At 48.3% G+C, this 14,946-nt stretch overlaps 1 protein-coding gene across 1 annotated transcript in view; it reads left to right on the top strand.

Annotated features, from left to right (window-relative positions):
* LOC106580986 (stAR-related lipid transfer protein 13) overlaps nt 1-14,946 on the top strand; it is a 104,056-nt gene that overhangs the window by 26,803 nt on the left and 62,307 nt on the right. Inside the window, exon 5 of the mRNA XM_045703702.2 lies at nt 9,033-9,063. Coding sequence (XP_045559658.2) covers nt 9,033-9,063 — 31 coding nt within the window. The remainder of the gene's footprint in view (nt 1-9,032; nt 9,064-14,946) is intronic.

Here is a 14,946-nt window from a genome sequence, read left to right as displayed (position 1 = left end):
AGGTAGACCAGACCCGTTATCAATCACTAAAGACCAGACATGTCAGTCCATATAAAAATGTTGGTTGTTGTAGCAGAGCTAGCTTCCTTATAGGGCTGTCTTCTTTCTTTGTCTTGTCACCTGACCCCTGACCTCTAACCCATAACCCGACATGTGGTGGATGCTCAGAACTGAGGCGGCGTGGTATAACCATAGAGGATTCTAGTGTCCAAAAGCCTGTTTTAGCATGGGCAGCGCTATTGAGGACTTTCACCATTTTGAAGTAGTAAACTGGGTGAGACTTCCTATGGTTTATGGAAGAATCACATAATTCCATCCAGGTCACCAGGAGGGATCAGACAATACATTATACTTGTGAGCAAACATTCCATATCTGCAGGTGGCAGTAAATCGCCAACCTTGGCTTTATACCTGTTCAAACAACACATTCCAGGTGGCAGTGTGCACCCTTTGTTTGCCAACTCATAGAAGTTGTAGAAGAAGAAAATGTACCACTTCAAAATGGAGATGACCTCAATGGTGCGCTGCCCATGCTCTCACAGACGCCATAATGGGACATGCACAATAATGCGATGTCTATCTAAGTCTATGGGTATAACTATATCAATGAAGAGGAAAATGGAAGGACACTAACAGGACTTTATTTTATTTTTATTTTATTTCACCTTTATTTAACTAGGTAGGCTAGTTCTCATTTGCAACTGCGACCTGGCCAAGATAAAGCATAGCAATTTGACACATACAACAACAGCGTTACGATGGAATAAACAAAACATACAGTCAATAATACAGTAGAAAAAAGAAAACAAAAAGTCTATATACAGTGAGTGCAAATGAGGTACGATAAGGGAGTTAAGGCAATAAATAGGCCATGGTGGCGAAGTAATTACAATATAGCAATTAAACACTGGAATGGTAGATGTGCAGAAGATGAATTTGCAAGTAGAGATACTGGGGTGCAAAAGAGCGAGATAAATAAATAAATACAGTATGAGGAAGAGGTAGTTGGATGAGCTATTTACAGATGGGCTACGTACAGGTGCAGTGATCTGTGAGCTGCTCTGACAGCTGGTACTTAAAGCTAGTGAGGGTGATATGAGTCTCCAGCTTCAGTGATTTTTGCAGTTCGTTCCAGTCATTGCCAGCAGAGAATAGGAAGGAAAGGCGACCAAAGGAGGAATTGGCTTTGGGGGTGACCAGTGAGATATACCTGCTGGAGCGCGTGCTACGTGTGGGTGATGCTATGTTGACCAGAGAGCTGAGATAAGGCGGGGCTTTACCTAGCAGAGACTTGTAGATAACCTGTAGCCAGTGGGTTTGGCGACGAGTATGAAGCGATGGCCAACCAACGAGAGCGTACAGGTCGCAGTGGTGGGTAGTGTATGGGGCTTTGGTGACAAAACGGATGGCATTGTGATAGACTGCATCCAATTTGTTGAGTAGAGTGTTGGAGGCTATTTTATAGATGACATCGCCGAAGTCGAGGATCGGTAGGATGGTCAGTTTTGTGTGTGTTTGGCAGTTTTATGTATGTTTGGCAGCATGAGTGAAGGATGATTTGTTGCAAAATAGGAAGCCGATTCTAGATTTAATTTTGGATTGGAGATGCTTAATGTGAGTCTGGAAGGAGAGTTTACAGTCTAACCAGACACCTAGGTATTTGTAATTGTCCACATATTCTAAGTCAGAGTTGTCCAGAGTAGTGATGCTGGACGGGCGGGCAGGTGCGGGCAGTGATCGATTGAATAGCATGCATTTAGTTTTACTTGCATTTAAGAGCAGTTGGAGGCCACGGAAGGAGAGTTGTATGGCATTGAAGCTCGTCTGGAGGTTAGTTAACACAGTGTCCAAAGAGGGGCCAGAAGTCTACAGAATGGTGTCGTCTGCATAGAGGTGGATTAGAGAATCACCAGCAGCAAGAGCGACATCATTGATGTATACAGAGAAGAGAGTCGGCCCGAGAATTGAACCCTGTGGCACACCCATAGAGACTGCCAGAGGTCCGGACAACAGGCCCTCCGATTTGACACACTGAACTCTATCAGAGAAGTAGTTGGTAAACCAGGCGAGGGAGTCATTTGAGAAACCAAGGGTGTCGAGTCTGCCAATAAGAATGTGGTGATTGACGGAGTTGAAAGCCTTGGCCAGGTCGATGAATACGGCTGCACAGTAATGTCTCTTATCGAGCCAGCGGGGTGGTGGCACTGGAATCCTCATCTCTCCCAAGTGGACATTCTCTCTTTCTCCCCTGACCCATCTGTCTATCTCCTCATTTGAATTCCATGCTGTCACAGTTACCAGCCCTTTCAAGCTTAACATCCTTATCATTTATCGCCCTCCAGGTTCCCTTGGAGAGTTCATCAATGAGCTTGACGCCTTGATAAGTTCCTTTCCTGAGGATGGCTCACCTCTCACAGTTCTGGGTGACTTTAACCTCCCCACGTCTACCTTTGACTCATTCCTCTCTGCCTCCTTCTTTCCACTCCTCTCCTCTTTTGACCTCACCCTCTCACCTTCCCCCCCTACTCACAAGGCAGGCAATACGCTTGACCTCATCTTTACTAGATGCTGTTCTTCCACTAATCTCATTGCAACTCCCTTCCAAATCTCCGACCACTACCTTGTATCCTTTTCCCTCTTGCTCTCATCCAACACTTCTCACTCTGCCCCTACTCGGATGGTATTGCGCCGTCCCAACCTTCGCTCTCTCTCTCCCGCTACTCTCTCCTCTTCCATCCTATCATCTCTTCCCTCTGCTCAAACCTTCTCCAACCTATCTCCTGATTCTGCCTCCTCAACCCTCCTCTCCTCCCTTTCTGCATCCTTTGATTTTCTCTGTCCCCTATCCTCCAGGCCGGCTCGGTCCTCCCCTCCTGCTCCGTGGCTCGACGACTCACTACGAGCTCACAGAACAAGGCTCCGGGCAGCCGAGCGGAAATGGAGGAAAACTCGCCTCCCTGCGGACCTGGCATCCTTTCACTCACTCCTCTCTACATTCTCCTCTTCTGTCTCTGCTGCTAAAGCCACTTTCTACCACTCTAAATTCCAAGCATCTGCCTCTAACCCTAGGAAGCTCTTTGCTACCTTCTCCTCCCTCCTGAATCCTCCTCCCCCTCCCCCCCCCTCCTCCCTCTCTGCGGATGACTTCGTCAACCATTTTGAAAAGAAGGTTGACGATATCCGATCCTCGTTTGCTAAGTCAAACGACACCGCTGGTCCTGCTTACACTGCCCTACCCTGTGCTTTGACCTCTTTCTCCCCTCTCTCTCCAGATGAAATCTCGCGTCTTGTGACGGCCGGCCGCCCAACAACCTGCCCACTTGACCCTATCCCCTCCTCTCTTCTCCAGACCATTTCCGGAGACCTTCTCCCCTTCCTCACCTCGCTCATCAACTCATCCTTGACCGCTGGCTACGTCCCTTCCGTCTTCAAGAGAGCGAGAGTTGCACCCCTTCTGAAAAAACCTACACTCGATCCCTCCGATGTCAACAACTACAGACCAGTATCCCTTCTTTCTTTTCTCTCCAAAACTCTTGAACGTGCCGTCCTTGGCCAGCTCTCCTGCTATCTCTCTCAGAATGACCTTCTTGATCCTAATCAGTCAGGTTTCAAGACTGGGCATTCAACTGAGACTGCTCTTCTCTGTGTCACGGAGGCTCTCCGCACTGCTAAAGCTAACTCTCTCTCCTCTGCTCTCATCCTTCTAGACCTATCTGCTGCCTTTGATACTGTGAACCATCAGATCCTCCTCTCCACCCTCTCCGAGTTGGGCATCTCCGGCGCGGCCCACGCTTGGATTGCGTCCTACCTGACAGGTCGCTCCTACCAGGTGGCGTGGCGAGAATCTGTCTCCGCACCATGCGCTCTCACCACTGGTGTCCCCCAGGGCTCTGTTCTAGGCCCTCTCCTATTCTCGCTATACACCAAGTCACTTGGCTCTGTCATATCCTCACATGGTCTCTCCTATCATTGCTATGCAGACGACACACAATTAATCTTCTCCTTTCCCCCTTCTGATAACCAGGCGGCGAATCGCATCTCTGCATGTCTGTCAGACATATCAGTGTGGATGACGGATCACCAGCTCAAGCTGAACCTCGGCAAGACGGAGCTGCTCTTCCTCCCGGGGAAGGACTGCCCGTTCCATGATCTCGCCATCACGGTTGACAACTCCCTTGTGTCCTCCTCCCAGAGTGCTAAGAACCTTGGCGTGATCCTGGACAACACCCTGTCGTTCTCCACTAACATCAAGGCGGTGACCCGATCCTGTAGGTTCATGCTCTACAACATTCGCAGAGTACGACCCTGCCTCACACAGGAAGCGGCGCAGGTCCTAATCCAGGCACTTGTCATCTCCCGTCTGGATTACTGCAACTCGCTGTTGGCTGGGCTCCCTGCCTGTGCCATTAAACCCCTACAACTCATCCAGAACGCCGCAGCCCGTCTGGTGTTCAACCTTCCCAAGTTCTCTCACGTCACCCCGCTCCTCCGCTCTCTCCACTGGCTTCCAGTTGAAGCTCGCATCCGCTACAAGACCATGGTGATTGCCTACGGAGCTGTGAAGGGAACGGCACCTCCATACCTTCAGGCTCTGATCAGGCCCTACACCCAAACAAGGGCACTGCGTTCATCCACCACTGGCCTGCTGGCCCCCCTACCTCTGAGGAAGCACAGTTCCCGCTCAGCCCAGTCAAAACTGTTCGCTGCTCTGGCACCCCAATGGTGGAACAAGCTCCCTCACGACGCCAGGACAGCGGAGTCAATCACCACCTTCCGGAGACACCTGAAACCCCACCTCTTTAAGGAATACCTAGGATAGGATAAAGTAATCCTTCTAACCCCCCCCTCCCCCCCCTTAAAAGATTTAGATGCACTATTGTAAAGTGGTTGTTCCACTGGATATCATAAGGTGAATGCACCATTTTGTAAGTCGCTCTGGATAAGAGCGTCTGCTAAATAACTTAAATGTAATGTAAATGTAATCGATGGCGGTTATGATGACGTTTAGAACCTTGAGCGTGGCTGAGGTGCACCCATGACCAGCTCTGAAACCAGATTGCATAGCGGAGAAGGTACGGTGGGATTCGAAATGGTCGGTAATCTGTTTGTTAACTTGGCTTTCGAAGACCTTAGAAAGACAGGGTAGGATAGATATAGGTCTGTAACAGTTTTGGTCTAGAGTGTCACCCCCTTTGAAGAGGGGGATGACCGCGGCAGCTTTCCAATCTTTGGGAATCTCAGATGATACGAAAGAGAGGTTGAACAGGCTAGTAATAGGGGTTGCAACAATTTCGGCAGAATCATTTAGAAAGAGAGGGTCCAGATTGTCTAGCCCGGCTGATTTGTAGGGGTCCAAATTTTGCAGCTCTTTCAGAACATCAGCTATCTGGGTTTGGGTGAAGGAGAAATGGTGGGGGCTTTGGCGGGTTGCTGTGGAGGGTGCCGTGCAGTTGACCGGGGTAGGGGTAGCCAGGTGGAAAGCCAGGCCAGTCGTAGAGAAATGCTTATTGAAATTGTCAATTGTAGTGGATTTATCGGTGGTAACAGTGGTTGCAACAGAGCAGTGGGCAGCTGGGAGGGTGTGCTCTTATTCTCCGTGGACTTTACAGTGTCCCAGAACTTTTTTGAGTTTGTACTACAGGATGCAAATTTCTGTTTGAAAAAGCTAGCCTTGGCTTTCCTAACTGCCTGTGTATATTTGTTCCTAACTTCCCTGAAAAGATGCATATCACGGGGGCTATTCGATGCTAATGCAGAACGCCACAGGATGTTTTTGTGCTGGTCAAGGGCAGTCAGGTCTGGAGTGAACCAAGGACTATATCTATTCCTAGTTCTACATTTTTTGAATGGGGCATGCTTATTTAAGATGGTGAGGAAGGCACTTTTAAAGAATAACCAGGCATCATCTACTGATGGGATGAGGTCAATGTCATTCCAGGATACCCCGGCCAGGTCGATTAGAAATGCCTGCTCACAGAAGTGTTTTAGGGAGCGTTTGACACTGATGAGGGGTGGTCGTTTGGTCGCAGGCCCATTACGGATGCAGGCAATGAGGCAGTGATCGCTGAGATCTTGATTTAAAACAGCAGAGGTGTATTTGGAGGGCGAGTTAGTTAGGATGATATCTATGAGGGTGCCCGTGTTTACGGATTTGGGGTTGTACCTGGTAGGTTCACTGATAATTTGTGTGAGATTGAGGGCATCAAGCTTAGATTGTAGGATGGCCGGGGTGTTAAGCTCACCTAGTAGCACGAGCTCAGAAGATAGATGGGGGGCAATCAATTCACATATGGTGTCGAGGGCAAAGCTAGGGGCAGAGGGTGGTCTATAGCAAACGGCAACAGTGAGAGACTTGTTTCTGGAAAGGTGAATTGTTAGAAGTAGAAGCTCGAATTGTTTGGGTACAGACTTGATAGTAATACAGAACTCTTCAGGCTATCTTTGCAGTAGATTGCAACGCCACCCCCTTTGGCAGTTCTATCTTAGCGGAAAATGTTATAGTTAGGGATGGAGATTTCAGGGTTTTTGGTGGTTTTCCTAAGCCAGGATTCAGACAAGGCTAAGACATCCGGGTTGGAAGAGTGTGCTAAAGCAGTGAGTAAAACAAACTTAGGGAGGTTTCTAATGTTAACATGCATGAAACCAAGGCTTTTACGGTTACAGAAGTCAACAAATGAGAGCACCTGGGGAGTGGGAGTGGAGCTAGGCACTGCAGGACCTGGATTAACCTCTACATCACCAGAGGAACAGAGGAGAAGTAGGATAAGGGTACTGCTAAAGGCTATACGAACTGGCTATCTAGCACGTTCAAAACAGAGAGTAAATGGAGCAGGTTTCTGGGCACGATTGCATAGATTCAAGGCAAGACAAAGGTAAGGTAGGATATGAGTACATTGGCGGTAAACCTAGGCATAGAGTAATGATGAGAGAGATATAGTCTCTAGAGACGTTTAAACCAGGTGATGTCATCACATATGTAGGAGGTGGAACAACATGGTTGGTTAAGTCATATTGAGCCGGGCTAGAGGCTCTACAGTGAAATAAGACAGTAATCACTAACCAGGACAGTAATGGACGAGGCATATTGATATTAGAGAGAGGCATGCGTAGCCAAGTGAACATATGGGTCCAGTGAGTGGTTGGGCTGGCTGGGGACACGGCGATTCAGACAGTTAGCAGGCCGGTGCTAACAAGCTAACAGTTAGTAGGCCGGGGCTAAACAAGCTAGCAGTTAGCAGACCGGGGCTAGCAAGCTAGCAGTTAGCAGACCGGGGCTAGCAAGCTAGCAGTTAGTAGACCGGGGCAAGCAAGCTAGCAGTTAGCAGACCGGGGCAAGCAAGCTAGCAATTAGCAGACCGGGGAATCTGGGCTGTTGAGGGACAGACAGAAGTCTAGGACAGTCTTTGAAGACCCTGTGAGTAAAAGACAGACTGGTATCTCCATTGAGGCCATTCAGTCAGTTCTAGAAGGCTAATTTTCATCACAGCTTTATTTGAAGATGTGGGTCAGAGCCTGTTATTAGATCTATTATGTTAACACACGTCAGTTCAGAGTTTCGACAGCCCCATGGGCACGGGTCAAAAGTAGTGCACTATATATTGAATAGGGTGCCATTTGGGACTCACACCTAGTTTCCTCTGTCTGCAGAATGAGATGAGATAATTGGTTAGAGTACAGAGATGAGAGAGACACTGAATTGCTTCTGTTCTCCAACCCTATGACTGAAGAGGACAGAAATGTAATAATGAAGTTTGACCCTGTTATGCTGAATCTCACAGTCAATAAGCAGGGATACTTGGTAACAACATCAGTCCCTTCACCTCATAGTGTTCTGCCTGAGACCGAATATTGCCTGTATGTCTCCACCTGTTAACCACCTCACTCCTCTGCTGTTGGACAGAGACTACTCTCTGTAATAGATGTGTTTCCTCATACTGTAGGCTGCTCTCCCATGTGTACATCCCAAATGGCACCCTATTCCATTTATAGTGCACTATTCTGGCTGTGGCAAAGATCCTGTCCAGCCACACATGGAGATCCACAACCACCAACTGACCTCTAAAATCACAACATATTGTTTCTGGAGACACACAGGCCTAATTCCTTATGGTGAGTGTCCAATGAGGATTTAACCAGGTCTTTTTACCCAAACTACTCAGACTTCTGTTTCTATCTATGTGGACCGGCACCCGTGTCTCACTGGGCCATGGCTCCGGAGGACCTGCCATGACTTGGGGCCAAGCCCAGGCCACTGGTACTTTTCAACAGGCATTTACATAACAAACGTTAACTGTGAACTTTAACACCTTCTCACAAAGCAAAAGTCTTGAATGAGGCAGAGGTTGTTGATTCTGCTCACCACAAGTCGTTAGTGTCACACTCCTGATGATAACGTTACAGCTTACATTAACATTAAACACTGGCGACCCACTGGTGTGGGGGTATGTCTCAAGGTAAAACACCATATTATAGTGCACCCTGGTCAACAGTATTTCACTTTTATAGAGAATAGGATGCCATTTGGGATTATAGCCATGTGTTTAGTCTAAGTTGGTCTAATAACACTAGATAGAGGATGTTATAAATACTAAAGTGATGTACAAACATGAGCCAGCTGTCCATATTGAACCAGCCATCAGGTCTCTATGGTAACACAGTAAAGCAGGCAGCAGGCTGATAGATCAGTCATTAACCCTTAACTCTTTATGGCTGTGGCATTACTAGGATACAATTTAGTTCATTACTCCTCTCCTCTCTGAATATATCCTCTGTGACATTACTAGGATACAATTTAGTTCATTACTCCTCTCCTCTCTGAATATATCCTCTGTGACATTACTAGGATGCCACTGATACCTGACTTGTACTTCACTGTTGTATTTATAGCATTTTGAAAAGTTGTTTGTGTATTCTTCAACCAATCTGTTTTGTTGTTTGTTTAAGACAGCCATGCAGTTAGAGCGGTATTGAGGGCTGCAGTACACTCTGTTGTTGACTGACTAACCATTGTCTGTTTCTCTTTTTCTTTGCAGATGTGCTGTAAGATGACCAATGCAGGAGCAGGTAAGTCTTTTTTCATGTGTACATGTTTCACCAGGCTGTGTGTTGAATCTGGGACGTGACCCAAATGGAACCCTATTCCCGACATAGTGCACTACTTTGGACCAGAGCCCTATGTGCCCTGTTCAAAAGTAGTGCACTATATATGGAATATGGTGCACTTTGGGACATATTCACTGTCTTTATATTGTCTTTAGCAGCCCTGGTTAGCTCTTTGAGTCCAGGGTCTGCTCTGTTAGCCCAGGGTCTGCTCTGTTAGTCCAGGGTCTGCACTGTTAGTCCAGGGTCTGCTCTGTTAGTCCAGGGTCTGCTCTGTTAGTCCAGGGTCTGCTCTGTTAGTCCAGGGTCTGCTCTATTAGTCCAGGGTCTGCTCTGTTAATCCAGGGTCTGCTCTATTAGTCCAGGGTCTGCTCTGTTAGTCCAGGGTCTGCTCTGTTAGTCCAGTGTCTGCTCTGTTAGCCAGGGTCTGCTCTGTTAGTCCAGGGTCTGCTCTGTTAGTCCAGGGTCTGCTCTATTAGTCCAGGTTCTGCTCTGTTAGTCCAGGGTCTGCTCTGTTAGTCCAGGGTCTGCTCTGTTAGCCCAGTGTCTGCTCTGTTAGTTCAGGGTCTGCTCTGTTAGTCCAGGGTCTGCTCTGTTAGCCAGGGTCTGCTCTGTTAGTCCAGGGTCTGCTCTGTTAGCCAGGGTCTGCTCTGTTAGTCCAGGGTCTGCTCTGTTAGTCCAGGGTCTGCTCTATTAGCCAGGGTCTGCTCTATTAGTCCAAGTTCTGCTCTATTAGTCCAGTGTCTGCTCTGTTAGTCCAGGGTCTGCTCTGTTAGTCCAGGGTCTGCTCTGTTAGTCCAGGGTCTGCTCTGTTAATCCAGGGTCTGCTCTATTAGTCCAGGGTCTGCTCTGTTAGTCCAGGGTCTGCTCTGTTAGTCCAGTGTCTGCTCTGTTAGCCAGGGTCTGCTCTGTTAGCCCAGTGTCTGCTCTGTTAGTTCAGGGTCTGCTCTGTTAGTCCAGGGTCTGCTCTGTTAGTCCAGGGTCTGCTCTGTTAGTCCAGGGTCTGCTCTGTTAGTCCAGGTTCTGCTCTGTTAGTCCAGGGTCTGCTCTGTTAGCCAGGGTCTGCTCTGTTAGCCAGTGTCTGCTCTGTTAGTCCAGGGTCTGCTCTGTTAGTCCAGGGTCTGCTCTGTTAGCCAGGGTCTGCTCTGTTAGCCAGGGTCTGCTCTGTTAGTCCAGGGTCTGCTCTGTTAGTCCAGAGTCTGCTCTATTAGTCCAGGTTCTGCTCTGTTAGTCCAGGGTCTGCTCTGTTAGTCCAGGGTCTGCTCTGTTAGCCAGGTTCTGCTCTGTTAGTCCAGGGTCTGCTCTGTTAGTCCAGGGTCTGCTCTGTTAGCCAGGGTCTGCTCTGTTAGTCCAGGGTCTGCTCTGTTAGTCCAGGGTCTGCTCTATTAGCCCGGGTCTGCTCTATTAGTCCAAGTTCTGCTCTATTAGTCCAGGGTCTGCTCTGTTAGCCCAGTGTCTGCTCTGTTAGTCCAGGGTCTGCTCTGTTAGTCCAGGGTCTGCTCTGTTAGCCAGGGTCTGCTCTGTTAGTCCAGGGTCTGCTCTGTTAGTCCAGTGTCTGCTCTGTTAGTCCAGGGTCTGCTCTGTTAGTCCAGGGTCTGCTCTATTAGTCCAGGTTCTGCTCTGTTAGTCCAGGGTCTGCTCTGTTAGTCCAGGGTCTGCTCTGTTAGCCAGGTTCTGCTCTGTTAGTCCAGGGTCTGCTCTGTTAGTCCAGGGTCTGCTCTGTTAGTCCAGGTTCTGCTCTGTTAGTCCAGGGTCTGCTCTGTTAGTCCAGGGTCTGCTCTGTTAGCCAGGGTCTGCTCTGTTAGTTCAGGGTCTGCTCTGTTAGTCCAGGGTCTGCTCTGTTAGCCAGGGTCTGCTCTGTTAGTTCAGGGTCTGCTCTGTTAGTCCAGGGTCTGCTCTATTAGCCAGGGTCTGCTCTATTAGTCCAAGTTCTGCTCTATTAGTCCAGGGTCTGCTCTGTTAGCCCAGTGTCTGCTCTGTTAGTCCAGGGTCTGCTCTGTTAGTCCAGGGTCTGCTCTGTTAGCCAGGGTCTGCTCTGTTAGCCCAGTGTTTGCTCTGTTAGTCCAGGGTCTGCTCTGTTAGTCCAGGCTCTGCTCTGTTAGTCCAGGGTCTGCTCTGTTAGCCAGGGTTTGCTCTGTTAGTCCAGGGTCTGCTCTGTTAGTCCAGGGTCTGCTCTGTTAGTCCAGGGTCTGCTCTGTTAGTCCAGGGTCTGCTCTGTTAGTTCAGGGTCTGCTCTGTTAGTCCAGGGTCTGCTCTGTTAGTCCAGGGTCTGCTCTGTTAGTCCAGGGTCTGCTCTGTTAGTCCAGGTTCTGCTCTGTTAGTCCAGGGTCTGCTCTGTTAGCCAGGGTCTGCTCTGTTAGCCAGTGTCTGCTCTGTTAGTCCAGGGTCTGCTCTGTTAGTCCAGGGTCTGCTCTGTTAGCCAGGGTCTGCTCTGTTAGCCAGGGTCTGCTCTGTTAGTCCAGGGTCTGCTCTGTTAGTCCAGAGTCTGCTCTATTAGTCCAGGTTCTGCTCTGTTAGTCCAGGGTCTGCTCTGTTAGTCCAGGGTCTGCTCTGTTAGCCAGGTTCTGCTCTGTTAGTCCAGGGTCTGCTCTGTTAGTCCAGGGTCTGCTCTGTTAGCCAGGGTCTGCTCTGTTAGTCCAGGGTCTGCTCTGTTAGTCCAGGGTCTGCTCTATTAGCCAGGGTCTGCTCTATTAGTCCAAGTTCTGCTCTATTAGTCCAGGGTCTGCTCTGTTAGCCCAGTGTCTGCTCTGTTAGTCCAGGGTCTGCTCTGTTAGTCCAGGGTCTGCTCTGTTAGCCAGGGTCTGCTCTGTTAGTCCAGGGTCTGCTCTGTTAGTCCAGTGTCTGCTCTGTTAGTCCAGGGTCTGCTCTGTTAGTCCAGGGTCTGCTCTATTAGTCCAGGTTCTGCTCTGTTAGTCCAGGGTCTGCTCTGTTAGTCCAGGGTCTGCTCTGTTAGCCAGGTTCTGCTCTGTTAGTCCAGGGTCTGCTCTGTTAGTCCAGGGTCTGCTCTGTTAGTCCAGGTTCTGCTCTGTTAGTCCAGGGTCTGCTCTGTTAGTCCAGGGTCTGCTCTGTTAGCCAGGGTCTGCTCTGTTAGTTCAGGGTCTGCTCTGTTAGTCCAGGGTCTGCTCTGTTAGCCAGGGTCTGCTCTGTTAGTTCAGGGTCTGCTCTGTTAGTCCAGGGTCTGCTCTATTAGCCAGGGTCTGCTCTATTAGTCCAAGTTCTGCTCTATTAGTCCAGGGTCTGCTCTGTTAGCCCAGTGTCTGCTCTGTTAGTCCAGGGTCTGCTCTGTTAGTCCAGGGTCTGCTCTGTTAGCCAGGGTCTGCTCTGTTAGCCCAGTGTTTGCTCTGTTAGTCCAGGGTCTGCTCTGTTAGTCCAGGGTCTGCTCTGTTAGTCCAGGGTCTGCTCTGTTAGCCAGGGTTTGCTCTGTTAGTCCAGGGTCTGCTCTGTTAGTCCAGGGTCTGCTCTGTTAGTCCAGGGTCTGCTCTGTTAGTCCAGGGTCTGCTCTGTTAGTTCAGGGTCTGCTCTGTTAGTCCAGGGTCTGCTCTGTTAGCCAGGGTCTGCTCTGTTAGTCCAGGGTCTTTCAGGGAGCATTCCAAGTTTAACAGAGGTGGTTTGGTGAACCATTCTCAGGTGATGAGTAACCTTGCATGAGACCTGAAGTATTGCATTAGCTCCCGGAGCCAATGCCTAGACTTTAGCTCAGCGGGCTAACACTGTATTTTAGCATGCATAAGACCTGCATGGTTTCAAAACCAGTCAATCACATAAGGCTTGCTGCTAGTGCTTTTTCCACAGGGTGGTATTGCTGTTGCTCTGAAACAATGTGGTATTGCGTTACGGATGGGGGCAGGTGTGCCAGCCACCATCCAGGTTTCACTCCCCAGGAGTGTCTGCAGAATGTCCAGAGAATGTCCCTCCCGACATACAGCCTGTCAGGCTTTTATTTTAAAGGCCTATTTATACTGACTGCATGGCTTGGCGAGACGCAGTTAAAATTAGGAGGCATGCCAGATCATTGTTACTAGTACTACATAGTTACTGCTGAAGGAACTATTTGTCGTGTCGTGATGTGGCCCTGGGGGCAGCTGGGGGATTACGGGGCGATTCCATTTCTGTCTCAGGTTCCACTCTCACATGAACTCTATGAGCGCGCGGGGGGGTGTAACAGGGGGTATGTCAATAATGTACAGGAGACCCTGTTCACATTCCATCACTCTCCCCTATAGGTAGGAATGTCTGCTGTGGTCTGGCTGTAATATATTACGCGCTCTTAACAGACAACTTTACAGCTCTGTGAATGAACACCACTCACACCTGGGTAATCTAGAGTGACGTATCACTGCTCACAGCTACAGCACGCTAACCCTAGAGTAATGGTTGTAAATCTATAGACTTTATGTAGTATTTAGCTTGTTGATGACTTCAGTAACTGTTTGTCAACACAACCAAGACATTTCCTTCCCCATGGTCCTGTTGATGTCATAATTTAGTACAGTGTGTTTCTACCATTGCTTTCGTAGTGTACAGTATATTTAACCACGAGACTCTCGACATGCCGTTTCCCTTTTAGAACCATATCATGGCTGAAGTAAGCCAGACCAAAGTCAGTGTCAAAGTCAATGTGATGTGGTCAGAATCACTAACAGAAAGAGAACCGTAGTTAACAGAACATCTGTGTTCAATAGAAACACAGGTTATGTCTCAAATGGCACCCTACTCCCTATATAGTGCACTACTTTTGACCATAGCATATATGGGGCTCTGGTGAAAAGTAGTGCACAATACAGGGAATAAGGTGCCATTTGAGACACACACAGTCAGGGTAATAACTGTGAGTAGGATGATGATGATGATGACGTAAAAAGATGAAGCTAACTCTGAGCTCTGATATTCTCTCGCCTATGTTTGACAGCTGTACCGTGGAAACTGTAGAGACTGTATGATGTCATGTTACGGGACCAGATGGTCTGCAGAATCTATGGATGTATCCAAATGTCACCCTACTCCCTATATAATGCACTACTGCTGACCAGAGCAATATGGGCCCTATGGGCAGTCATCATAACCACCAGTTAGTTCACCTCTGTATAGTGACATAGTCCAGCCGAGGAAACTTCTCTGGGCCCATATCCCAAATAGCCCTGCATGTGACTAAACACACCACGTACACATACACACCACACACGAGCACTGTCTAGGGTAGAAGTTAGGGTGGTCAGCTCTCTGCGGTAGAGGTGAAGAGAATCACAAGTCAGACAGAAACTTGAATCCTCATCTCTCTGAAACATGGCCTGTGTGGCCTGACTGTATTTGATGTGTAATCTCCATAGTTTATGGACTTTAAACTCTATACCGATCAATCAGTATATCTTTTGTATATCTGTTGCTATGTTCTCACAAGCATTTCGCTACACCTGCAATAACATCTGCTAAATATGTGTATGTGACCAATACAATTGGATTTTATTTTATTTGATGTTGAGAGGAAACTTGAAGCATCTATGGGAAAACGCCAGACCTTTCTGTCCGACTCAAAATATTTTTTAAACCTCAGACCTTTCTGCCCCACGAGAATGTTTTTAAACCCCAGACCTTTCTGTCCGACTCAAAATATTTTTTAAACCTCAGACCTTTCTGCCCCACTAGAATGTTTTTAAACCCCAGACCTTTCTGCCCCACTAGAATGTTTTTAAACCTCAGACCTTTCTGTCCGACTCAAAATATTTTTTAAACCTCAGACCTTTCTGCCCCACTAGAATGTTTTTAAACCCCAGACCTTTCTGCCCCACTAGAATGTTTTTAAACCCCAGACCTTTCTGCCCCACTAGAATGTTTTTAAACCCCAGACCT

Source organism: Salmo salar, chromosome 20 (genome assembly GCF_965601325.2).
Source record: "Salmo salar chromosome 20, fSalSal1, whole genome shotgun sequence".
Classification (NCBI taxonomy): domain Eukaryota; kingdom Metazoa; phylum Chordata; class Actinopteri; order Salmoniformes; family Salmonidae; genus Salmo; species Salmo salar.
The sequence above is the reverse complement of the archived record's forward strand: the minus strand, read 5'-3'. Positions and strand labels throughout refer to the sequence as shown.